The sequence below is a fragment of the Hippocampus comes genome, unplaced genomic scaffold, assembly GCF_001891065.2.
Source record: "Hippocampus comes isolate QL1 unplaced genomic scaffold, H_comes_QL1_v1.1 scaffold7, whole genome shotgun sequence".
NCBI lineage: Eukaryota > Metazoa > Chordata > Actinopteri > Syngnathiformes > Syngnathidae > Hippocampus > Hippocampus comes.
The window spans coordinates 8,693,165-8,720,433 of NW_017842060.1; the positions used below are offsets into that span (position 1 = coordinate 8,693,165).

Genomic DNA, 27,269 nt, shown 5'->3' on the forward strand with positions numbered 1-27,269 from the left:
ACTCCACCTTCCTCGGACATTCCAAAAACTTGCATGTTAGGTTAAGTGGGGGCTCTAAAGAGTGGTTGAGTGTCGATCTGTGTCCATATTTGCCCAGCCACTTGTCGAATGAGAACAAGCGGGATAGAAAAAAAAGATGGATGGATAAATTCAAACAACAAACACTGTTAACCCTTTCGGGGACAGCAGTTACTACAGCAGACGGCCTATCATGTTATCATGTTGCATGCTATCATAATTGGTGCATGAAAGGTTTAAATTACCCGCAAAAGTGAGTTATGTCACAGGTCTGTACCTCGTATTTTAACATTCTTAATTGTCATTCCAATATACAGTCAAACCTCGGTTTTCGAACGTCTCTGTTCTCGACCAAATCGGTTTTCGACCAAAAGTTTCGAGTTTGTATGCCTCGGATTACGACCGAAAATCGGTTCTCGGTCAAACTGATGGCACCTTAATGCACCACTTGACTCCTCTCGCCTTCCTTACACGAGGAAGTGACGTTATTCCACATCTGCTCACATTCCATTGTGAGCAGATGTGTTCAATAAAGATTTTTTTTTTTTTTAAAGAGCGTGGTTTCGGTTTTCGAACAAATCGGTTTTCGAACAGCCTTCTGGAACGGATTGTGCTCGAAAACCGAGGTATGACTGTAGTATATAAATCAGTTCAACACTCCTGCGATTGGCTGCGGCAGATTAGAAAACGGATTAGAAAATGGTTGGATGGATGGAAAATAAAACTCAGCAAAATGAGTCTTGATTGATCTGTCATCAGTGTTGCAAAGAACCCATGAATAGAAAGAAAATGGAAACGAACAAAAAGGCATACAGAGTTCATCCCTTCATGTTGGCTGATGTGAGGTCACACGTCCTATGATAACATGTCACAGGACACATGATGCATACCAGCCGTCACGTCTCAAGTTTTCCACAACCTAACAGAGATTTGGAGTTGAATTCTGACTGCACCATTGGTGGCCATTGAAATGTTACACTGCCTGGTTGCGCGTGCACATTTGACTTTGGTTTGGTTATCTTGACTCTTACTTTGTTTTGTGACAAATATCGGGAACTGACAGAGGATTTTCTCCGTTGATCTGCGTCACAAAGTAAGCAAAAGTATCTAAAGCCTACGAAATGGAAAGAATCCAATAATCCTCCTGATCAGTCAGATACACTTTTGACGTTCAACACATTTGAAAAGTCGTATCCGAGTCGCCATCGTGACGAAATCCCCCGTCGACGTGATTTTAGTGTCTTTTATGCCACTGCTGTGGTTGGAAAAGTTGCACATGTTGCTCCAGTTTTGGTCCACGGACCTCATCTTTCTTGACAGGCTGCTTTTTTTTTTTTTTTTTTTTTTTTTTTTTCTGTTCTGCCTGTCCACATCTCAAACAGACTGACAACACGGCCTCGCAGGTGAACATGGTGTAGAATTTAGATGGTGATATTTCCCGCAGACTCACCCGCTCGACACCAAGCTGCTGCCGATACCGCATTGTCTTCTGTTTGATGAAGCGTCCGATGATTACGCCTTGTTTCACCGCGCTGAGATAAGCGGCATCCTTTGTTTTTCAAATCCCCCCCACACACGTTCTGACATTTGGGGTTGCAATCTAATTGCCAGGTACATCATGAATGTGACGTTTGAAGGGCGGAACCTGTCGTTCAGCGAGGAGGGCCACCAGATTTTTCCCAAACTGGTCATCATCCTGCTCGACAAGGACAGACAGTGGGACAGGGTAAATAGGGTGTTTGCGGTGCAGCTCTTTTGTTGCAAAAAATCCCACCCGTCACGAGGTCTCTTTGTCGCGCAGGTGGGCAAGTGGGAGAAGGGCTCTCTGGCCATGAAGTACCACGTGTGGCCTCGCTTTGAGCTCTACTCGGCGGCGGAGGAGCACGAGGACCACCTGTCCATCGTCACGCTGGAGGAGGCGCCTTTTGTCATCGTGGAGGACGTGGACCCGCTGAGCGGCACCTGCATGAGGAACACCGTGCCTTGTCGTAAACAGCTCAAACTCAGGTGAGGGAGGCAGCTCCTACAAGTGGTCCTGAGTGATGACACTTTGTTTTTTAGGTTTTCATTTAGGTATCCATTTTCTAATCCACTTGATCCTCATGAGGGTCGCGGGGCATGCTGGAGTCTATCCAAGCTGTCGTCGGGCAGTAGGCGAAGGACACCCTGAACTGGTTGCTAGCCAATCGCAGGGCACACATAGACGAACAACCATTTGAACACTCAAACGCCTTTGGACTATTGAGTGTGTTCATTAGTCTGCCATGCATGTTTTTGGAATGTGGGAGGTTACCGGAGTACCCGGAGAAAACCCACGCAGGCACAGGGAGAACATGCAAACTCCACACAGGAAGACCGGGCTGGATTCGAACCCTGCACCTCTGCACTGCCAGGCGGAAGTGTTAATCAGTCCATCAGCGTACCGCCAATATATTTTCAAGTGATATCAATTCAACCCCATTGTGAACCAATTGTATGTTGATTTCTGTTGTGTTTTCATTTCCCACATGCGTCCTTCCGTTTTATTTTACATCCATCCAACCATCGTTTTTACAATACAATACAATACATGCTTTCTATACTAATAATCTAGTTCTGTGTCGCCATTTTATTCCAGGCAAAAGAAGGGCTACATTGGCCCATCCTGGACTGTTTTGCACTTGATTTTTATTTTATTCCCTTATGTTCCCTAGACTTTAACTGATAGCCAATTATCTCAAACTGATATGAAGGTGCGAGAGCAAATGAGAGCATGCAGTGTAACCCCTATTTGAACTACAGTATGTCGAATTTTTCCGTGACCTAAATAAACTACAGTGTGTAAATGGAGGTATAAACATTCACCGGCACACACCTCACAGCCTTGGTCACAGACAGCTACACCCCTGTGTTCTCATTATTGCATAATTTATGGAATATATTACAGTACCTCAATTATCATGAAGGTGGCTCACATGCATGATATGAATTCATAAACCTGTGACATTCTACTGGCGGAGTTGTCTTTACGCATTCATTTCACTTCAAAGAACACAATCAAACATACTCTGCCCTTTGCATGACATCTGCTTCGAACAACACGCAGCGTTACTATTAAAAAAGAAACATTGCATTGCGGGAGCGCGGCTTTGCATTTGTATGACTTCTTGAGCCATGACTTCGCACTACTTAACAGTCTCCTGGCTCTTGACATACTGTATTCTATTTATTGCCAGATTGCTTTGTCACACTGTGGAAATATGTGTGACCTATTTTAACATCTACATTTTTCCTCCCTCCCCCTTTTCACCTGTCAGCAACCAAACGGGCGATTCTGGCATTTACATCAAGCGCTGCTGCAAAGGATTTTGCATCGACATCCTGAAGAAGATCGCCAAGGCGGTTAAGTTCACCTACGACCTCTACCTGGTCACTAACGGTAAACACGGCAAGAAGGTGAACGGGACGTGGAACGGAATGGTTGGAGAGGTGAGGATGTTTTAATAATATGTTATTAGAATGAAGTCAAAGTCAAACCAAAAAAAAAAAAAAAAAAAAAAAAAGCAACATTATGTTAATGCATTCATACATAGTGTGGTTTAAAAATGTTCTGAGAATAAAGTTTTACGACACAAAATGTGTATTTTCTAATTATAGGGTACTATGAGTCATGTTGTTACAAGAAAAATAAAATAAAATCATCTGAGGCAAATGGAATTAAATAGGCTCACAAATGTTCAAGTTTTCAAGATGCGAGACGCCACACATTTCTACTTTTTGCCGTCCTCTTTGCATTTTTTTTGTGACATGGCAAAGCTTGCTTCCGACTTGGTGTCTTATTATAGAATGTACACGAAATGGTGAAAATGAACTAATGTTACAAAAGGGATATTTCAAATCCAAAGTACGAATGTTTTCCCCTTTAAGAAATAAGAATCCCCGTAGAATCAAACATACTTTCCCAGCCTTCTCTGCCACGGCTTCAGACACGAACGGAAACATGATTTCGGAAATGCTGTGCGGTTCCGAAATCACGCCCACCTTGATGTCATCTCCAAAAATCACACTGAGTCAGGTTGCGTGCATAGGGAGTTTGCTCGAGCACGTGAATGTTCTTCTCGGCCAGAAATTGTCCCATGCTAAGGCCATTATTATCCTGCCACATTTTCTCACCTCTTCTCACGCACTGAACGAAGCAAACACTGGAGGATCTCTTTATAGACATACCGGTTGCTCATCTGCCACATTGATGGGGAAAACTTGTAGTCTGTGTTTGAAATATGTCTTGTGTGACACCAGTACTCAAACTTAAAATAATGTTGCAATATTATGATCATAAAGATATCTGTGTCAAGATGAGTGTTGACGACAGAGTCATATTTTTGCGTCTGTTAGAAACTATGAAAGAGTCGATGCTTCGTCACAACAGCATCACAATGACCAGTGAGACAAGATTTGTTTGTTCCCGAGAACAGACTGAAATTAACTCATTTCCCGGACTTGTGCAATCATCAGCTTTTTTTTTTCAATTAAAAGCAACGTAAAAATAAGTGTCTTAATTACAATCATCTCTTCCGAATTGTCTTGTATTAAGCATTCTGTCTCGTCAGTCACTCCCTTTCCAGATGTTTGTTGTTGATACGCAGCCAGGAAGAGATTGCCATTGTGCCCACAGGAATTTACATTTTAGATAGGCCTAATTAAATCATCTGAAAGGCTTATGCCTATTTCACATCATCAAGCACATGTTCCCCCCTCCCTCCACCTGGCCTGAGGGGACGCGAGTCGTCAGCTCCGCACAACCTCGGGTGGAGCACACTGAGGCCCTTAACGGTAGATGGAGAGGGAAACTGTGCTTGTGTCTTAAATTCCACACACTTGAGGCATTATCTAGCAGTCAAGAATCAATCTGATGTGCCACTTGATTGATCATGGCAAGGGACGGGTGACATTAATATCGTCTTCACCGAAATGGGTTAAACTGTGCAGCCAAATACAACAATGCAACACCCTCCTGCAGGTGGTGTTGTATTATTTCCAAAAGGTACACGTTCTGTAGATTGCGGTTATGCTGATGGAAAGTGCACCACTGGCCTAAGCAGCGAACAAGTTAGCTCTGGGGCGCACAGAAGATGATAATGCGTCAGTAAGAGAAATAAAACAATTCCTTCATACCTATTTTTATTCATAGCCTGATGCTGTAGAACTTCAGGCTGAATATACCCGAACAAACCCATAGGGAGTACGATAATACTGTTTTTTCTCTCTCCTGTGGTTATTCCGTACATGGAGTTCTTCTACTTGACGTTACGTTCACTGAGCGCCTCTCCCCCTGGGTCTGTCTGTGTGTGTGTGTGTGTGTGTGTGTGTGTGTGTGTGTGTGTGTGTGTGTGTGTGTGTGTGTGTGTGTGTCAGGTGGTGCTTAAGAACGCTCACATGGCGGTGGGCTCGCTCACCATCAACGAGGAGCGGTCCGAGGTCATCGACTTCTCCGTGCCCTTCATCGAGACGGGAATTAGTGTCATGGTTTCCCGTAGCAACGGGACCGTGTCACCCTCTGCCTTCCTTGGTGAGAACATGATATTCGGGGGACCTACCCATTGTTATTTAATGAAAAACTCACCTCTTGGCTGTTTTGGGGGATCATACCAAAGCCAGGTCTTATAAAAATATTGCTTTGGCGCTATCTTTTGGTCAAGGAACTATTTGAAGTGAGGGAAGGAGCTTCATGTAATGAGGCCACAGCCTTGTCTAATTCAACAAAAATGCTTTGCTACCATCTTGTGGCATCTTTAGGTAATTACAAATCTTTATGGGCGAGTGTCAACTCCTCAAAAATGTTCACTATTTGCGGCAGGTCTCTCTTCCTGTCCCTAGTAAATTGCTGCGGTTCACTGCATGTGCATGTGGCGGTGATAATTCTCACTTTTGATTGAGACTGCCAGAGAAGTTCTCATTCAACACGATTCACTTTGTTTATCACATCAATTATCCATCCATGCATTCGTTTACAAAATTGATCATCCTTATTTTTCCCACAGTGAATGCCCCGTCGCACTCATTTTTACCGGCGCAAAATCTAACAAAGTACCAAAAGAAAGAAAACTCCACCCACAAAAACAAGGCCCAAGATCATCATTGCATCAAAATAGAAACTTTTTGTTCGGCTTTACACCATTAGTATTTTTCGCGGTGATCAATCAATTTGTTTTATTGTTACTGATAACTGATCCAATCACAAGATGGAGCAACGAGCCTTTTAAATCAACTTGTTTATGATTTGATACGACCGATCAGATTAGTGTAATAAAGCATATGTGTCAAACTCAAGGCCCGGGTGCCAGATCGGGCCCGCCACATCATTTTACGTGGCCCGCGAAAGCAAATCAAATCAAAAATCTTGACCAAAATTTCAAATTCTCATTTATAATAAATATGAGTGATACTGTAATAATTTTCTTGTTACCAGACCCCTCATTACAGTAACTTAAACAACAGATGAATAAACCGTTGACTTATTTATACTGTTTCAGTCATAACGGCACTCCAGGAGAAACTGTAACTAAAATCTGTCCCCTGACAAAAATGAGTTTGACACCCCTGGTGTAAAGTCTCCTTTTGTGTTTGTTGTTGCGCTGGGAGATTTTATTTCTCATGTAAAATATGTGCATTGGCTCAAATGTTGCAAAACACAACAACTCTTGTTTTGGCTTCCATTGGATTGTGCAGCTGTTGCACCGCGTTCTCTATGAGTTGAATAAACATTCGCTCAACACCTAACCTAACACTGGCCTTGTGTTGCAGAGCCCTTCAGTGCTGACGTGTGGGTGATGATGTTTGTAATGCTGCTGATCGTGTCTGCCGTAGCCGTGTTTGTGTTTGAGTACTTCAGCCCGGTGGGTTACAATCGCTGCCTGGCAGACGGCAGAGGTGAGTGGCTTGCACACACACACACACACGCACGCACGCACACACACACACACACACACACACACACACACACACACACACATTATGGCACTGACTCATTTGGCGCCCCGTTGAGTTACCTTGAATTTTCAATTTTTCTATTATCACCCATGAAGGGAGCTGCGAGTTTCTACTCATGGAGCATTTACTTCCATTGTCACTCACTTGAAGTCTTTTTTTTTTTCTAATGAAAAGGCTTGTTTAACACAATCAGACAAGTGTCAAAGACTGAGCACTCTTACTGTGCCGCTCTCAAGTATTACACCAGCGTTACGCCACCTTCCCCTCCCGGTTTGTAAAAAGGCCAAATGCGCTCAGGCGCTTCTGTTACCGCGCATTGGAAATAGTTGTCAGTTTGAACAATGCGCGGCATAACGTAGCGCCACTGCCCGCTGGGTGTCAAAATGCAGTTCCCAAGTAGCAGGGCGGTTTCAATCAATTTTCCCATCAAAGCCGGCAAATTCGATTTCTTAGCTTTTCCTGTCGGTTTTATAGAGCCAGACTGTCAGGATTGAATTGGCCTGGTGCAACAGCAGCCACTCAGGATAAAATCTTTCATCGGTAAAACTGTTCGCTGTTCACAGCCTTTTTTTTTTCCGCTTAAGGGACTGAAATGAGTATTTAAGTTGGAGAAATGTTTCCTCATGTAGTCTTTTGTGTCGTCTTGAGCATGCTCCTGCTCCAGATGTAGAACAATTGTAACATGTCTAGCCCCGCCCCCTCCTGTTTTTCACCCTCCTCGAGCTTGTCCTACCTGCCTCCCTACCTACACACAAACACACGCGCACACATATACAAACATGGTCAGAACAGTCTCTCAGGGTAAGGTCGTCTCTTTGGTGATTGCTTGCACAGCTCATTCATTGTACGGCCACAATTTTAGGTGTGCCTGCTAAATCTGAATGCGCAGATTGGTTGGCGTTGTCAACGAGGTATTCCTTTCACAATACTGGATGTTTATTTTTTGCGGATGTACTGTATTTTATCAGTGATGTACAGGTGCTAGATCAGTTAACTTGAGGTTAACTTGATGGGTATGTAGAGTATATTGGAATTTACATTAATTAAGGGGAATATACAGGAAATGATCAAAGTTGCAAGGTGGCAAAATGTACATCTTTTAGCAAACTAAAGTTGAATTTCTGTACGGTGCAGTCTCATCGTAGAGGCTACTTCACACACTTAATCAAGTGAAATTCTGTAATTTTATAATTTTATCATAATCTGGGTTCTTCCTTTGCTTCAAATGCAAACTATCAGTTATCAAAACTTTGTCTGAATTCACGAAAGCCTCTCGAACAGCCATCCATCTATCCATTTTTAATCAGCTTATCCTCACGACAGTCACGGGCGTGCTGGAGCCTCTCCCAGGTGTCCTCGGGCGGTAGGCAGGGGACACTCTGAACCAGTTGCCAGCCAATCGCAGGGCACACATAGACGAACAACCATTCGCTCACACCTAGAGACAATTTATATTGTTCCATTGACCTGCCACGCATGTTTTTGGAATGTGGGAGGAAACCGGAGTACCCGGAGAAAACCCACGCAGGCACGGGGAGAAAATGCAAACTCCACACAGGAAGGCCGGAGCCAGACTCAAACCCTGCACCTGCGCGCTGTGCGGCCCACGTGCTAATCAGTCGCCCGCTGTGTCGCCACCTCTCTAATAGTGCATATCAAAACTGAAGATTGCTGAAAAGATTAGTTTTTCATGCACCTGACGCAATAATTATAAAATAATAATATAATGATAATAATTTCTACTTAGGATGTACATTTGTGAGTAAATTGAGACGAGTTTATGACTTCAGTATACGGGTATATGTGACTTTTTGGTTGGGGGTATGCAGTCAGATTTTTCGACAACGTCATGTCAAATATGGCTCATTACTAGACCAATAAAGCAGGCAGTAATTTATAATCGCCAACAAACTAAAAATGAGAATCTACAGTACATCCACCAGTACTTCCATCAGCATTGTGCCCCCCGCCTTCGTTTCCTCATCATCTCTCATGTTTATTTTCTTCTCTCGCTTGCCAGAACCCGGCGGTCCATCCTTCACCATCGGAAAGGCCATCTGGCTGCTTTGGGGTCTGGTGTTCAACAACTCTGTTCCAGTGCAGAATCCCAAAGGCACCACCAGTAAGATCATGGTGTCAGTGTGGGCCTTTTTCGCTGTCATCTTCCTGGCTTCCTACACTGCCAACCTGGCAGCCTTCATGATCCAGGAGGAGTATGTGGACCAGGTGTCGGGCCTGTCAGACAAAAAGGTGGGAACGCACGCTAGGCAGAGCATTTCTGGGGTGCTGGAACAGAATCTAAATGTGCTGCAGGTGGAGATTATGACCTCCTTGGAGGAGGAAGTTATGTGTGTTAGTTTGGTCATTGCCTTCTTATTTCACTGGAAGTTTTCTCTTAAGAACCAAACTGCTAAGGCTGAAAACTATTCGAGAGCACTGGTCATAAAAGTAGAAAAAAGAAAAAAAGCATTCCCTCGGTCACACTGTTAGCATTGTAAAACTTTAAACTGTAGAGACTGTGATTCAACCCACATTTTACTTATTTTTAATTTATTTATTTATTTTTTTACAATCGCACAAGTGTAATAAGTGAAGTGTTCAAACGCAAATGCTACCAAGCGTGATTGACACAAAAAAATGGAGCGACGTCTACTCGCTTTGTGCCTAGCATAGCATCGTTTGATGCTGTCTTTCTTTAATGCTACAAAACCAAGCAACGACTATGTAAACCTCATTGAAAATAAAGGTGTCAATGAAAAAAAACTCAACAAGAGTCATATGCAATTGACTTCGGGCAAGTTGACGTCGTGCATTTTAAGCATTTGTAACAATGAGATCACTTTGGAAAGAAGATGTACACTGTACAGTCCTAAAAATAAAAATTGTGAGTAAAACAAAAACAATACCTTCAGTCTTTGCTCTTAATGAATGTTTCATGTAAAGGTCATTCGTTTCCCAGATGCTCATATTACATCAAATAAGCTTAATTATAAATCGGCCAAATGCTTTACTTTGATAGCAAGTGGTGACATGTATTCTCTTTTTAAATGTGAGTTTGTCTCCTTTACTTATCTTCCCATGTCTGTGCTTCATCTTCACACATTCTTTTCTTAACTAGGCTGCCAATTAAGAAGTTTAAACTGTTTCGTCAAACAACACGAGGAATTAAGCGGGATGCTCATTTCTAAAAACGAGATGTTAAAATGGAACAATGCTTCGTCATTTTCCGTGCTTTTTAGGAATTTGTAAACTCGGTTTAATGAGCTGCAGAACACTTTTTAATGTTACTTTTTAATACGGCGTGTTAGTCCTTGAGATTTTCCCATGTACGTCAGCCCTCTTATCACGACTCCAAACATTTAGCTCATTTAGGCTTCCCAAAGCATCGTTCTGTCCTCTGTTCAACAGTGCATTAAAGGCTATTTGATGCGTCTCAGTGCCTTTTCTATGCTAACGAGCACTCCTCTGTCATTTTCTCTTTGTGGTTTCTTTTTCCGGAAACCGCCATCACCCCCCCCCCCCCCCGACTTCAACAACAACAGTTCCAGAAGCCTAACGAGTTCTCGCCGCCGTTCCGCTTTGGCACCGTGCCCAACGGGAGCACAGAACGCAACATCCGCAACAACTACCGGGACATGCACACCTACATGACCAGCTTCCACCAGAAAAATGTGGACGAGGCCCTGTACAGTCTCAAGACCGGGTGAGGAGGGGACAGGGGAGCGGCTTCAGGGGAGGAGGATGAATGGAGGGACCGATGTGGGGATGAAAGAGAGGAGAAGAAAAAAAAAAAGAGTTTCTCTAATGATGCAATCAAAAGAAAATATGATGAAGGGCATAGAATAGGAAGACCGAGAAGGAGCGAGAGCTCTGAGCAGTGTGGGTGGGCACTCGCATAAAGCACAGTGACAAACTGATGTTACGGCGACTGTCTCTCAAAGCTAACTAATAACTCATCCAGTGTTGATGTTGAAAGTGCAAATTTGATGTGACAGTGACCCTCCCATTAGAGATCATGCTGAATTCCTCGAGCTCAAAGGCATCGTTTGTCGGCAAGTTGGAGAGCATCTTGTCAATGAGCTGTCAAATCCCTCCGAGTTGATTTTGTTCAATCGGGAAAGTTCGTGGAGTGTCTCTAACTTGTGATCTATATGTGCTGTTAGCACTTAACTTCAAAACCCACATTTAAATCATAAAGAATGAATAGATGTGTGTAGTCCAACAAAAATCAACCAAAAAAGCCCTTTGCCAAGAAAACGTGCGCCTAACAATTTGCAACCCAATAAAAATGGACCTCTGACCGATTTCGGGCTACCTAATTTGGGAATGCCTGATTGAATATCTCACCTCAATATAATATCGTAATAACAGAATTCGAACAGAGAAGTTTTGAGACTGGACTTGAAAGCTACCATGTTTGATTACTAAAACCAAGTAAACAAAAAAAGGCCACACTGCTCAGTTCAAGTAGATGCCTGTGATTTCTCCCAGCCAATCAGTGAAAAGGGGGAACAATCATCATGAAGAATACAATTAAAGAAAGGTACTGCCCGCTTCTCGCCCCAAAGTCAGATAAGGGTCCAGCTGTCTGTGACCCTAATAAGTCTAAAAATAGAGAAATGGATGGACAGAAAGGGATATGATGGTTCTGTGTTAAAAAAAAAAATTCTGTTGTGCTCGGCAGCAAACTGGACGCTTTCATCTATGACGCCGCAGTGCTTAACTACATGGCGGGAAGGGATGAGGGCTGCAAGCTGGTCACTATTGGCAGCGGCAAGGTGTTTGCCTCCACCGGTTACGGCATCGCCATCCAGAAAGACTCGGGTTGGAAACGAGCTGTGGACCTCGCCATCCTCATGCTGTTCGGAGACGGTGAGGCCTTGAGAATGCTGATATGGTGCCATTCAGGATTTATGACGATCACAGAACTAGAACTCTTTGACTGAGCAATGCGTGCATTAAAAATAAGTCACATAGCCTGACAATCACGAGTGCTGCCTGAAATGACTGATATGCAGACTTACCAGTATTTACATGACTAACCCATCACTTGTACTGCTTCTAATGTCTGACATATAGATTGACAAGATTTTTCCATGACAAACAATCACTAGTGCTGCTTTTAACGATTGAGATGTAGACTGACCGATGGTGGCTTTCAGAACAAGTCACCAGGCCCACCAATCACTAGTTCTGTTTATAATGATGGACATGTAAACTCACCAATCTCATTGGTGCTCATGATAAAAAATGGCAAAGCCATCTCTCTCAAAGTAATCCCAAACACAGAGATTAAACAAGTAAACAAGTTAACACCTCCCTAAAATTGACTCATTCATGCTCATTTGCACAAACAATATTATCGTATTAGCCAAGCATTGAGGAAGAATATTCACCACTTGATCACTCTCGCTAGGCGCTCTCTCTCTCTCTCTCTCTCTCTCTCTCTCTCTCTCTCTCTCTCTCTCACACATAGCAAAGAAAAACAAACCATCGGGACAAATCCAGCAAATCTCTCTGGACGTGTCCTCCCCCCTTGGCAGCCCTCAGGGATATGGGAATAAGATGGACACATTTTAGGGTGGAAATACTTCTCACATGACCATGTGAACTTCCTCCCTGTGGACCGTCAACTCCCAGTAGGCAATTGTTTTTTGGGGTTTTTTTTGTCCCGCAACAAAGAATGATCAGCCTTGCATAAGCAATCCGTAATGAGGATGATCTTCTGCGGGGCGTTGGGTTCAAATAATGTAACGTGACGTTTGTTCCCCATACATGAGACCTGAGCTGTTTTTGGCAAAAACTAGCCACCCGAAAAAAATATGTCCTTTATTCCCCACTCACACTCTCACCTGAGGCAAACTCCCTCAAGAGCTCGCATATCACTAACCGCAAACATGCCGTATCGCCGCTTCTTCCAGGTGAGATGGAGGAGTTCGAGGCATTATGGCTGACAGGTATCTGCCACAATGAGAAGAACGAGGTTATGAGCAGTCAGCTGGATGTGGACAACATGGCGGGAGTCTTCTACATGCTCGGGGCCGCCATGGTTCTGTCACTCATCACCTTCATCTGTGAACATTTGTTCTACTGGCAGCTGCGCTTCTGCTTCATGGGCGTGTGTTCCGGAAAGCCCGGGGTCACCTTCTCGATTAGCAGGGTGAGTGTACATGTGTGTTATTTTGGATTCCTCATCACACATTTGTCTGTTTTGGAGAATTACGCATCGTCTGCCATTGTAGTTTTATTTTTACATTCAGATTGCTGTTTCTTGCTGGTTCCTTACTGTCAACATATCCATTTTCAGATCATGTCGACGTATGAGCACTACACTCACTCCCGAACAAAAATGTTCGAACACAACAGAAGTCCAAGTCTTTCTGGTCATGACAGAGTGAACTGCTAATCGAGTTAAGGTTGAAATGACATGTACTGGCTTCGTGGCACGTTTGCAGCTCGTGATCTAAAAGTCTGTCGCAAGAGTTGAAAGTACTTTACAGTGTTTCTTTGGCGGGTCATTTAACAAGGTGTCTTAGTGTTATTGCGGGTTGTTTGGTTCCCCAGAAATAGCCATTTGAGAGGTAATTCATTAGCATAATGTTACCTTTTCAGCGCGAGGGTTGTTGCACGCGAACGCTCTCAGCTATCATTTGTCAAACAAAAGGACACCGGTGTTTGTGTGTTTGTGTGCAAGCTGAAATAGTTTCTAATTGTCATTTTGTTTAACGCCCACTGACACTGACCTTAGAATTGGCATTGAGCACTTGAACACTTTCTTTTGTCTGGTGGCCATATGCAGTGTGAGGCCACAAATTTGCTCTGATTGCTTTTAAAGTGTGATATTTTTCAAGGAGTGCATCAGGCTTTTATCTATGCTCTCAATCGGATTTGATATTTAGTGGTTCAGCATGCCTAGTATCCATTTGAAAAACATTATACGTATTGATATATATTATTTAAATGACAAAAATGATAAAGGATGGAAAATGGAATTAGTAGCAAGGCAAAGAGTTGGCAGGAAAAGACCCTGGTGTGCTGGTAACCTCTATTCTGTTATATTTCAGAGCAGCCATAGTAGCTCTAGATGTAGAGAGATCAGATCAAACATTCCCACGAGAGCAGCTGCCGTTCACCCAAGCACCCAGAAACAGAGATAAAACAGACACAAGAAGAATAAAGAAAACTGTCAGGTATCACTGGTTGATGTAAAGTATACTGTACATCCTGTAGCCAACAATAACTCCTTCACAAACGGTGAAATGCCTTTGAGGAAACATATTTGGTTCCGTCTTGTGGCTCACCGGCCTTTGACCGCTCAGATTTGAAAGAGTGTAGCTGACAGGACTATCAGAAGCATCGTCTAACTGTTTTCCATACAGACAACAAATCATGTGAATTTTGACGAATGAGGTGAAGTGAAACGTCTGTCAGTAAGTCGTGTAATATGCATGCCAGGCCAGTAGGTGGCAACATCCCTCTTTAACCTCCTGGGACCTGGCGTCCACATGTGTGGACATGACGTTTCTGGTTTTCAAGACTACAATATTAAATTTTGGACTACAAGGGCCTGGCGTCCACTTACGAGGACGTTACATCATATAAAAAGATAGTTCTTTGTTTGTACACTCATCAGGTCCCAATTAGCCTAAATATCAAAGAGAAAATAAAAATAAAATAAAAATGCATGCCTTGCAAGAGTTCGGGTCTTAGGAGGTTAAGACACTTGCACGTACACGAGAGGTGCAACGAATCCAAAACCATCCATGATTACTTTTCAACAACGTATATGAGACTGAATATTAGGATACGGTAGCTGTGTAATAAATGGACACTTTGGAGGAGTGTGATACTGTTGCAGTCTAAGCCCAAATTAAACACCTGCATCGGTTTCTGTTTTCAGTGCATAGATGGAAACAATTGCCGTTTCCAGAATTCCTATTCTGAATTAAAAAAAATGTTAACAGGCTCTATAATGTTCTAAACATGCAAAAAATAATGGTCCAGAATCACATTGTTTGTTTGTATCCATTGTCAATAATAAGAAACAAATCCAAAGAAAAACTGCTGTATAAATGGCCCCAGCAGAGCTGCAAATTCTCTCATACACTTGACTTCACACTCAAGTGCTTGCACTTCTTCGGAATTAAGAGTTAACCAACCAGTCTTAACAGGCACTTTCACTAATCCCCGTCTAAATTATGAAGTCTTTGGTACTCGACTTCTTTTTTACTGCTCATCTCGTTCTTGTTCTCACTTTTCTTCCCTTCTCCTCCCACTTCATCTCTCTTACCCTTCCCGTCTCCCTTCACCTGCCGGCTCATTTCCAATTCCCATGCTCCAGGGTATCTACAGCTGCATACACGGAGTACAAATTGAGGAAAACAAATCAACCATAGACTCACCTTCATCATCCATCAAGAAGAACATGAACAATACCCACTCAAACATCTTGAGGTTGCTCCGCACTGCCAAAGACATGACTGCAGTGCCGGGCATTAATGGCTCTCCGCACGCGGCCCTGGAGTACAACCATGGTGGCCGTGAATCGGCCATCTATGACATTCAGGAGCACCGCCGCAGCATCGTAGGGCACCCTGCGGACTGCAAGTCCGCACCACCCTACATGCAAGAGGACAACAGGTTCACTGACTACATCAGCGAGGTGGAGAGGACTTTTGGGAATTTGCCCCTGAAGGACAACAACTTGTACCAGGACCATTACCGGCACCACCACCCAGTCTCAGCTTTGGGTATGTCGGGCCCCCCACCTAATAGGCCGCGTAGCTTAGGCAGTGCTAGCTCATTGGAAGGGGGCATGTTCGATTGCGAAAGTTTAGGGGGAGGAGTCGCACCCATCTTCACCACCCAGCCCCGCCCCTCCATGACTCACAGGAATACCAATAAGTTTGACCTGATTGCAGGTCACCCCCCCGCGGATTCCAATCAAGTTGGGTTCAAGGGAAGCAATGTGTACGGGAGGTTTTCGTTCAAAGGAGGTGCATCCAGTACGGGGCTCATCGGGGGTCACGAGAGGTACTGCGGTGGAGGTGGGGGTGGGGGAGGCTCGGGGGGTGACGACGCAAACATCCGCTCGGACGTGTCGGATATCTCCACTCACACGGTCACCTACGGCAACCTGGAGGGCAACGCCAAGCGGCATAAGCAGTACAGGGACAGCCTGAAAAAGAGGCCAGCCTCTGCCAAGTGCAGGCGGGAGCAAGACGAGATAGAGCTGAGCGGCTTCCGAAGGAGACCCCACCACCACACCGTCCACCACCACTTCCCTCACGGGCCACTGGCACACCGCACCATCTCACCTCCCCTGGAGCGGAAGCGAGGAGGGGGTAACGCTTCACCTTACTTATTCCGCAAAGACAAAGAGAACTTGAGGGAATTCTATGCGGAACAATTCCGCTCTAAGGAGGGCAAGTGGGAGCAAGAGGGTGGAAGTGGAGGAAGTGGTGTGGGCGTCGGTAGCGGTGGTGGTATCTGTCAAAGCTTAGTTCCTGTGGAGGACTTTCTCAAAAGTAAATGCAAGAAGCAGGAGTTGAAAGGTGGCCTTGGCTCAGTGTCGGCTGGCCAGCAGGCCCACACCTGCTGGGAGAAGGGCGTTTCCGGACTGGGAGGAGGTGGCATAGCTGGTGGTGACTGGGAGTGTCGTAACTGCCACAGTGTGTGTCACCACAGCGGAGCGGCGGGGAGCTCCTGCCCAGCTAGTGGAATTGGGGCGAGCAGCGTTCGCCCCAGCTCCGCGAGCTGCAAGCGCTGTGACTCCTGTAAGATTCAGCCGAGCAACCTCTACAACATCAGCGAGGATAACAACGTCGTGTTTGCTGCAGGGAAAAGCAACATGGGCCAAACGCCGACTCAGAGCAGGAAGCTTGGGCCGGGTGGGCGGGTCTTACGGAGGCAGCATTCTTATGACACATTTGTCGACCTGCAGAGGGAGGGGTCAGGTCGTAGGGGCGGGGCTGGCGGGGGCGTCGGCGGCCAGTTTGCCCAGCCCCGCAGCGTGAGTCTGAAAGACAAAGACCGCTACATGGAGGGCCCCAGCCCGTACGCTCAGATGTTTGAGAGGTACGCAGGGGAAAGAGAGTCTCCCATGTTTGGAGGAATAGGCGGAGACAGGGCGCAAGGAGGCTCCTCCTTTAGTTTGTTTCGCGGAGGCGAAGGTGGGTTGCACCGGCGGTCTGTGGGGGAGCGAGACCTAAGGGACAGGGACAGGGCTATGATGGGCGGTGGGAGCGGTAGTGGTGGTGGTGGTGGCAGAGGCGCCGGGACTTACTCCTTGTCTAAATCTCTCTACCCAGATAAGGTGAACCAGAACCCCTTCATCCCAACCTTCGGCGATGACCAGTGTCTTTTACACGGTGCCAAACCGTACTACATCAAAAAGCCACAGACGCAGCAACAGCAGCAGCAGCTACTCAACAACAGCCGAGGAGGAGGGGACTTCCGGGGCTCCATGGGGGCGACTTCTTATTTGCCTGCGTCGGCCACGGCAGGGGTGATGGCCAATGTAGCCCCCAGGTTCCCCAAAGATCTGTGTATGGGCGGGGCGGGCGGTCCCATGAGCAACCACCTCGGGGTCAACAAGCTCATGCCCGGCAGCCGGGACACGTTAGGTTTGGGGCAAAGACCCTTCAATGGTGCAAGCAATGGACACGTCTATGAAAAGCTCTCCAGCATAGAGTCGGACGTCTGAGGGGGAGAAGAGAAGCAACAAAGTGGGCGAAGACAAATAAGGAAAACGGAGAACAACAACAACAACAACAACAACAAAAACAGCGCAGTGCAATGGCCTCTTTGCGCGAAGAGAAGGTGACGACACGAGTGGGTTTCGTTCTCATGCCACTAAACGCAACCCTCTGGACGATACGCGACGGCTGCTCAAAGCCAGACTGTGGTCGAGTCCCGTGGACGGCAAGTTTTCAGCGACAAGGGAGGATTGCGGTGCTAGGAAGGAGGTAGGGAAAGACAGACGGAGGAGCTGCTCTCTTTATAAGCTCATAGTTCCAAAACTTTTTTTGCTTTCACAACGGTACTTACAATCAATCATGAATGAGAAATCAACACTGCTGAAGCAACAGGGTAAATTCACAATAATTGTACCATTCGTGTTAATATTATGAGCGAATACTACTAAATTGTTTCGAGATGACTGGTTTGTTTTTCAATTTTATTTATTCAACTAGTGTTTGTATGATGTTGATTGTTTCTTTTGCTTACCAACTTCACAGGAGAATTGTGGACCACTTTGAATATTTTGGGTGCTCCTGTCATTTTGGATTCTTCTTTGCAATGAATTATTCCTTCATATTTTATTTATTGATTCATTTACTTTTCAAAACTTTTGAGTATTGTGACGTGTATGTGACGAAAAGGCATGACTTGCTAAGTACAATGTACTTATTGGCTTACTTTTTTTCAGCTGCGGAAACCTCCATCATCACACCGATTTGCCCTTCCATTTCGCTTTTTTGCTTTCCGCTCAGCAGCAACAAAAAGGGTCTCACATTTCGAGCTGGATGTGCCTTAAAGGATTCATGTTCACGTTTCACCTCCGGGCAATTGGTTCCCGCCGCTGCTGAAATTTCCATCACAGGAGTCACGTGTAAAAGAAAGTTGCGAGGACGACAAAGTTTCAGGCGAGGTGAGGTTAAATTAAGATGTCAGATGTTGTTTCTTAAGGAAGATACAAAAATGTTGCAGTAGAGAGCATTTTTACACTGATCCTCTAAAATAGGTACAATTTATGAGCCAGTGTGCCAGAAAAAAAAAACATTCCTCTCTGCCAAACACAAAAAAAACCCACTATTATTGATTACATTATCCCCATCATATTAATTTTAGCATAACTGATCACCTGCTTGTTGCCTTTTATGTTTACTAGCCAAGGCACTTGTGGCGTGAGTTAGCAGCTCTACATGTTAATTTGATTTTATATCTAATAGATAACAAGGCCTACTGTATTTACATTTGAGTGAACTAACATAACGAGTGCAGCCTCGGTAGGGTCATTGAAGATGGGCGTGGCAGAGTGACAATCTAATCATTACACGTTTTAAATCATCTCAGTGGGCGGCACAGCTAAAGGGGAGACGGGGGTCCATGATTTAAAATAGTCATAACCAATCCCACAATGGCGCAGCCATCCCTCTCCCAGATCCACCAGCCTGCTCTCATCTACGAAATTACCAGCACCACGCAGGATTTATATGCCATTTCACAAAATAGAGCCCTGAGAGTAAATTAGTTTGCTCACGTCATTACATGACAGTGACTAGTCCTTTCTTTGTGCTTCTTAAAAATATTACAAGTAATTTTGGTAAATATCCCCAAAACGCATTTGGACCAATAAAAGCTTCCTCCATCTGCTCGTTTACGATTCAACATCAAGGGGACTTGATTTTCACGGTCCCACTATGTTTAATCCTCTTCCCCCCCCATGTTGAACTTCCTTTGATTTCATCCGAGTGACATCACTTTCGAAAATGATTCCCCTACCCGATGGACCAATTGAATCCGTCAAAAATGCAATTTTTTTTCCAGGCCATATTTAAATATGGCGCACACAATAGAGTGGTTTCTTGTCCACCCCATTTAAAAATTGAGAGCAACTTTATACAGATCACTGGACAAGTCAGTATGTATGATAATAAGTGTTTGCATGTCTACGCTTTTCTTTCTTTATGCTTTTACGATTTTAACTTTTTGGGCCAACAAACTGGATGTTTTTTGAAAGCGTACCTTTTAGAAATGTCATTGGTACTGGATCAGTGTTCGTGTAAGTGTGTGCGTGTGCTTGTCCTTGCAAGAGAAAACACCAATCTAACACACCAAAATCGAAAAGAATACCGCCAGATCAGCAAGACATTCAATCTTCAAAACTAATTAATGCTTGTGTTGGCCAAATGTCCATGAACAAGTTGGAGGTTTTGCTCACAGTCACTGAAAAAGCCTTTTTTCATATTTTTCCTCTTTTTCTGCTTTAAAAAAAAAAAATTCAATACATGATTTCTGTTGTCGTAGGTGCCTGAATTTGTAAGATTGATTACCTCTGTGTGTGCGAGAGACAGCCTGAGTGAGGAATACACACTTCTTTTATATGTATTATACAACTCCGTGTAAATAGAGGCACTCATGGATTTTTGATATTTAAAAAAATATATGTACAAAACGGCAGATAAAAAAGTCTATTTGGGATAAATCTGTGATTCGTAGGTGCCCCTTGCAAATTTCTTTTTGTAACTACTTCAGGACACGTTAATGTGCAGTTGTTTATAGTGACGGAAAGTGCGCGTTTGCTCGGTTTGTTTTGACGGGGAGGAGAGCGTCTGCACCAACCGATCCATGGGAAGCACAATGTCGTTCCACTTTTGTTCCGTTTGGGCCTCAGACGATCAAACACCATCCCAGAGCTGTACAGATTGTGAAAAATGTACATATGACTCCAAATCTTGTTAACCATCACTTTTTTTGTATGCAAATGAATTACTTGTGTGAAGAAAGTATTTCGGATTTGATGGAATATTTAGTAATATTTGAATAATGAGATTAAAACACACAGCTGATGTGCGGATAAGTTCTGAGAAACATTATTCTTCTGTCTCTTTGGAATAAAAGTGTTGAGTATTAATAAAAAAATAAAGTGAAATCCCACACATGATTCTCATTTCATTTCAACTTTCTTTATCAATACTATTTTTGAACAAATATATTCATGTTCCTTAATACTGCTTTTCAATGGATATGAAAAGTGTGCACACCCCAAGTAAGGTTTCCTGATATAAAACAAAAATGATCCCAATAAACATTTTCAAAATGTTATCATTCACTATAATACATTTTAAATTGAACCCTAGATCTTCTAAAATCTGAGACATTGAATTGTACTTATTATTTTTATTTTTTTTAAATTGGGTATCATTTTTTTTTAAAAACTTGATAAACAGTTGATGTTGCGTAAGCTGCGTGGAACATTTCTGCCACTCAACACCAACACACTGTTGGGGATCCTGCTTCATCAAAATGAGTTGTCCTCTCCCAAAAATTAGTCGTTACAGTATGTTTATTTGATGAATCCAATCCATACCTCTTTTGCTTTTTCTATTCATCTAAAAAAAAAAAAAAAAAAAAAGAGATTAGATAAAGGTTTTTCCACCTCAAAATTACAGTAGGTTTCAGAATTGGCAATGCTGTTGTAAAAGTACATAAGCATATTGAGGGAACCGATGCTGACATCAAAGCGCTCCAACAACACCCCCTTATTCCTCAGATGTGCTTTCTTCTGAAAGCCTTGTCCAGCAACATGGGATATATAAAGAAGCAGCAGGTTTTAACATGTACCACTGCCTCCCTTATGTGGGCAGATCTTTACATCTACTGGAGCACAACACGCTCACTGAGCTAATCCCTTGTCATCAGTTTCCAACTTGTTTTTTTTTAACGTAACAATCTCTCCATCAGCGTCTTATTCTGCTCACTTGTTCTCTGCCAACATCATCAGGCCGACAAGCTCGCCGTGCATTGCAACACATGTAACTACTTCTTGACAATTAACTGTTACCTAGCAACTGGCTCCTTTTCCAGAGATGGCAGTGGAAGGAGTGGAGGGTGGAGAGGGAGAGAGAGAGAGATTTAAACAGTATTCCCACAGCATCTTAACTGGATCGGATGCAACAATGCATTGACAATAGCAAAACCAAAATGGAAAGCACAGCCTGATCTTAACGCCCACATGTGTCAGCGTGCACAGGAGAGAGAAGAGGAGGAAGATGAGAGGGAGCTATGTGAGGATGCTGCGTGTATCATGTATGGGTTAATACATGAGGAAGTGTGGCGTAAAAAGGGCAGATTTTAACAGAAATGGAGCAGAGAAAGAAGGAATGGGCCACTAGTGGAAATGTGGAGGTAGAGGGGAAAGGGATGCGAAGTTTACGAAGGCTTCAAGTTTTGTGTGTGTGTGTGTGTGTGTGTGTGTGTGTGTGTGTGTGTCCACTGTCATATTTGTAACGGAAAATAGTCACCTGCTGAGTAAAGGTCAAAACATAACACTGTTTCCCAACGTTTATTGAGCCAAGCCACATTCTTTCACGTCACAAAAAAATAAATAATTAAAAATCTCACAGCACAAACTGAGCAAAAAGATTCACAAAAGGTGGCCGAACAGGTTAATTATGTACCTTCTGTCATCTAGTGGTAGAGAAATTGATTGTTTTGCCTGTTGTCATATGAGGTTGGCATTGAAAAATCTTTTTAATGAATAAATAATTACCTTTTTGACATTGGGTAATTTCCCGCGGCACACCTGATGATCTCTCACTGCGCACTAATGTAGAGCGTGTATTTAAGATACGATGTGAACACAATTATTATCAAGATATTATCAATTATCATAGTCCAAAGCCGTTGAAATAACTCGTGTGGTGCAATCAGTCGTCGTTTCAAAATGTGGTTGTCCCTTCTTGTGTCTCATGGCCAAGTGATCGCTGACACCTTGTGGCAACATGTGGCATAGCAAAGGCAACAATCTGGACTCTAATTTGTTAAATCACGTCTCAAGCATGATTTTTGAATTGGTCGGATTCAAAAACATTTGATGTGATTTATGTTTTGACAAAAACATATTTAAATTAAAGCCATAGCAAAAAGGCTACAACTTTATCAGGTAGTTAAATTGACCCAATCATCCATTTTCGATCGTGTTTGTTCTCACTTGCGTCACGGTTGTTGATTTTGGGGTGAAAGGCTCGTTACGTTCTGGACTGGTCACCTGTCAATCGCACAGCATGTTTTACATTTTATTTCACTATTATTATATTTTTTAACACTCATCCATCCAGTTTATAAAGGCTGAAGCCTAGACCAAGTAGTTTTGTGACATTTCCCCCCCCCCCTAAATTATTTATCTTTCTATTTTCAAAACCAATTGTCCTCAAGAAAAAAATTGACTGCAAGAACCTGGAACCTATCTCAGCTGACTGAAAGGCAGAATACACTCGGGACAGGTCACGAGCAAGCATTCACATTCACCGCATCACTAAGTGTGAATTGCGTCCAAGCACAACAGCACTAGTCAATTGCTTTATGTAATTTGGATTTAATTTTGTTATATTGTCATATAGAAAAAGCAGACAAGACACTTTAATTCATTTGTGAATTCATTTTGAATGTAAATTTAATTACATTAAAATTATAAAATCATGAAAGAATAAAAAATTAGAACTTATTTGTAAATTCTCAAACTTTTCTCTGTTCTGGCCACGAGCTGTCACTGTGCACTATGCACAACCATCACGTCGCCGTTGTTCAACACCTTCACCCGCCGCCTCCTCACCAGCCGGCTCGCCTTCTCGGGGCTGGCCCTCACCCATGCGCTTGTTTTGTAGCGGGCCAGGCTCGCCACCTCACCTGTCAGGCTCTGACGCCCCAAAGACAGGTCATCCCCAAGCCTCTCCTCACTGTAGCCATGGTGACGAAAGAACGGTTCCATGGTTGCTAGGCGATGGGAGAGCTCTGTGATGCGCTGATGCAGCATGATGACTTCTCTGAACAGATCGTTGATGGTTTCTGATAAAGGACGCACCCTGCAGAAAGAAGGGCCGAGGATACGCTATAAAATAATGAGAAGTTACTGATGGTGTGTAATGGTTCAATAACCCTGACTTCCAGGCATGGGTTCAGTTCCTACTTTGTGGTGGTGTGCATGTGAGTTTGAATAATTGTCTGTCCCTGTATGTGATTGACTGTCGCCCGGTCCAGGGTTTTCATCTGCCTTTCGACCAAAGTCAGTTTCGGCTCATGACAGGAGCTGCTTTGATTGGTTCTGATTGAAGTTGGCTGTAGCCACTCCCGCACCGTCCCTCTCACAGATCCGCCAGATGGCAGTCGTCTGTGAAATTACCAACATTAGGTCCAACTTGCATCTGCCTGGAGATGCGCCGTGACAGGTTTATGTCGGTCACAAAAATTGAGCCCTAGTCTTACTGGACCAGCAAGTGTTTGGAATGTCGGAGGAACCACGCATAGTCAAATAAAAGCAACATGTGAACAGGGAGAACATGCAACCTCTACCTGAGTCGAGTTGGATAAGTAGAGTAGTAGAATTCGTTCACTTTGCCTCTTGATTCTGAGGTGACCACGCTCACCATGTCATACATACCGGTACATTACTTCGCTACTTTAAAATCTATTACCGCTACATTTAATCTGTGCATTTTCTCCACAATGATCTGTGGTCACTGAGCAAGTGTTCATCTTCAAAATCTATAACATTTGCAATCTGGTATATCGGCTACACAGGACTAAATGTCCTTTGACAATTGCGTGATCAAAAGCAGTGCCGTACCGTACATTCATTTCAGTCAAATGTTTGGTTTGGTGACTGGTGGTGAAGTGGCTCAACAAAATGCTCAACGCAAGGTTTTAAGAGATTATTTAGTACCTAAAATTACCTGGAGTAGTCGGGGAGCAGTGTGTTGGGTTTGGAAAGCAGCAAAGTCTTGATTTCCTTGAAAATACCTTTCCCCCATGCATCCAGAACTTTGGTCAAACTGCGCACCGAAGCCACATTAACTCTGTCGACTGACACAAACACACACTTGGACTTGAAGATCCCACGACAAGCATGCAATCTAACTTGTTTCGGTGACGTTCTACCTCCTTCTCTGTAGTTCCAGTCTCCATAATCCAGTTTGTTGTCCTGATGATTTGAGTGGGCCCCTGTTACCATGGCAACCACCATCAGCACCATCAATGGCAAGTGAGGATTCATGGTCAGCACACGGAGCACTTAAATGAAAGCAAAATAGCGGAACAGGTTTTGCATGAAACAAATCAACTCAATGAGTATGACCCAGATGGCCCAGATGACGTTGGGTGAAAGAATAAACCCTGGACTGGTCGCCTGTCAATCACAGGGCACATATCGAGACAGACCACGATTCACACTGAACCTGAGTGGAAACTGAACCCTTGCGGCATGCATGGAAGGCAGATGAAATAAACCTCAACATCATCAGTGACTGTTTATGGTGATATTCGATTCATATTCAGAATTTCATTGTTTAATAACATAATAATGTAGAAATGTGTCATTATAGGGCGGCCCGGTGGACCAGTGGTTAATGCGTCGACTTCACAGTGCAGAGGTTCAATTCCAGCTCCGGCCTTCCTGTGCGGAGTTTGCATGTTCTCCCCGGGCTTGTGTGGGTTTTCTCCCGGTACTCCGGTTTCCTCCCACATTCCAAAAACATGCATGGCAGGCTCATTGAACACTCCAAAATTGTCCCTAGATGTGAGTGTGAGCGCGGATGGTTGTTCGTCTCTGTGTGCCCTGCGATTGGTTGCCAACCGGTTCAGAGTGTCCCCCGCCTACTGCCCGAAGATGGCTGAGATAGGCTCCAGCACCCCCTGCGACCCATGTGAGGATAAGCGGATCGGAAAATGGATGGATGGATGGATATGTCATTATTCCCTCTTGTTTTACAGCATCTGTGCTCTCACTCAATTTATTCATGTGGATGACTCGCCCAGCAAGAAATTGGAGCACAGCATCTATTAGAGCAGGTCAATTTGAGGAAATATGGTAACTTAGCCAGTTGAAGTTTGACCTGACGCACACATGCAGTCACTTGCCATAATATTCGGCACAGCACATCTGCGTGGAAGGTAGTGCATGCATCCTCATAACGGGGAGTGTTAATCACACTGGATCATAGTAAGCGACTGACTCATTGTTGAGGTATTAAAACAGATTTATAGACACCACGAAGGTGGAGAGAAAATCGAGTGAAAACGAGAGGAAAACAGTCATCTGGTGCAGCGTGTTTCACATCTGGAGAAAACATGTCACATCACCATGTGCCGCCTTGAAATGATTGCCTTGTCGATTGATAAATACATAACTGCATTTTTTTTTGTATATAAAGTATTTGCAGTCAAGACAGAGCTCGGTTTCCGATGCTGTCAAGAAGATAAGAAAACATACTCACACTTTCTAAAGGTAAAGATGCACAAAGCTTCTTCATCAACTGATCGCTTCTTTCCGTTGTTTTGCCTCTTTCTTTCAATGACTTGCCTTGCTTCCTTTCCCTGAGCGGCTCCAATGATGCTCGGAAAACACTTCTGTGGAGGCCTCCCAACTTTCACTCCCTCTGCCTACGTAACGGTCATGAGTTGAGCCCATCCTCGTCTTATTAACTTACCGCGCCTACTTGTATGGAAGAGCAGAGCCACCGAAGAGAATCTTCATCATCAAAAGCCCGAGCCAACGTCACGCCCCATAGGTGAGATTGAATGTGGCGCCCCCACAAACGTTTACGTAGGCTTAAAAGAGGAGTTGAATTTTTAACATTGCATTTAATTTATAAGAGAACTGTTTTGTAACTGTCAAATCACGCAAGTGACATCTAATTACACAAACCCAAAAGAGCAACAACTTGATCTGTCTTTCTCACATTTTTCCTCCTCTTTTTTTCTTCTCTGCTCTGGATAGTTTTGATCATTTTGACACATTTATAAAGTTCCCTGGGGCCACATCAATAAATTTGTCCCCTTCCACCCAGAGAGCGAGCAGTATATCAATCAGACAGAGGATGGAGTATTTGGTATTGTCATTTACAATATTTGTAATATTAATTGGGCATTGCTTTAAATGTTAACGTATGTTAGCTGCTCCATGTTAAGGGTTACTTGTCAAGTTATTGTAAATATGCACCGCTTCCCCACTTTAAGGAGATTAATTCATGCACCGCAGATTTTATCTGGAATTTATTCAGTGATCAAGCAAACAGTACACTGACAAAAATCTTGGTTGAATTTACGCAATTTTATTTCGTCAACTTGTTGCACAAAATGTAATCATTGGAATCCCAATGCATTTTCAAGTACGGTACTGGTAGATAAAAGGGTACCGGTACTTAAAATTATTGATCTGGATTCCAATCATATGGAGCGGCGTCGAAGCAGATGGAGCAATGTACAAAGCAGGCTAAAATGTGCTCCGTAGCAGCCTTCGCTCAGGGCCCGTCTCCATGGAAATGAAGGGTAGATAGGATAGGGTAGATATTGTGTTTTTAATATTGCCCAGTTGATGCGTGATATAAAAATTGCATGACTAGTTCATTTCTAACTGGCATCCAGATGTCATAGCAGTGTTTGATGTGTGTGTTTGTGTGTGTTATCATGGTGTGCAGGCTGTGGTGAGATCACAGTTGGACACCAACACACAAACACGTACCCGTCCGCAGAGAAATTTAACGGAAAGGAAAAAGTGGAAT

The 27,269-nt window shown here is 43.7% G+C and overlaps 1 protein-coding gene across 7 annotated transcripts in view; it reads left to right on the plus strand.

The window, feature by feature from the left end:
- grin2bb (glutamate receptor, ionotropic, N-methyl D-aspartate 2B, genome duplicate b) overlaps positions 1–20,646 on the plus strand; it is an 88,113-nt gene extending 67,467 nt beyond the window's left edge. For 4 of the 7 annotated variants that reach the window (XM_019862111.1, XM_019862113.1, XM_019862112.1 and 1 more), the window contains 10 exons: positions 1,630–1,744; positions 1,820–2,025; positions 3,315–3,486; positions 5,413–5,566; positions 6,802–6,927; positions 9,008–9,237; positions 10,530–10,690; positions 11,672–11,859; positions 12,909–13,147; positions 15,329–20,646. In XM_019862111.1, coding sequence (XP_019717670.1) covers positions 1,630–1,744; positions 1,820–2,025; positions 3,315–3,486; positions 5,413–5,566; positions 6,802–6,927; positions 9,008–9,237; positions 10,530–10,690; positions 11,672–11,859; positions 12,909–13,147; positions 15,329–17,692 — 3,955 coding nt within the window. In that variant the 3' untranslated portion in view covers positions 17,693–20,646. The remainder of the gene's footprint in view (positions 1–1,629; positions 1,745–1,819; positions 2,026–3,314; positions 3,487–5,412; positions 5,567–6,801; positions 6,928–9,007; positions 9,238–10,529; positions 10,691–11,671; positions 11,860–12,908; positions 13,148–15,328) is intronic. The other 3 variants (XM_019862115.1, XM_019862116.1, XM_019862117.1) reach the window with 3 other exon arrangements.
- The last annotated feature ends 6,623 nt before the right edge of the window (positions 20,647–27,269 follow it).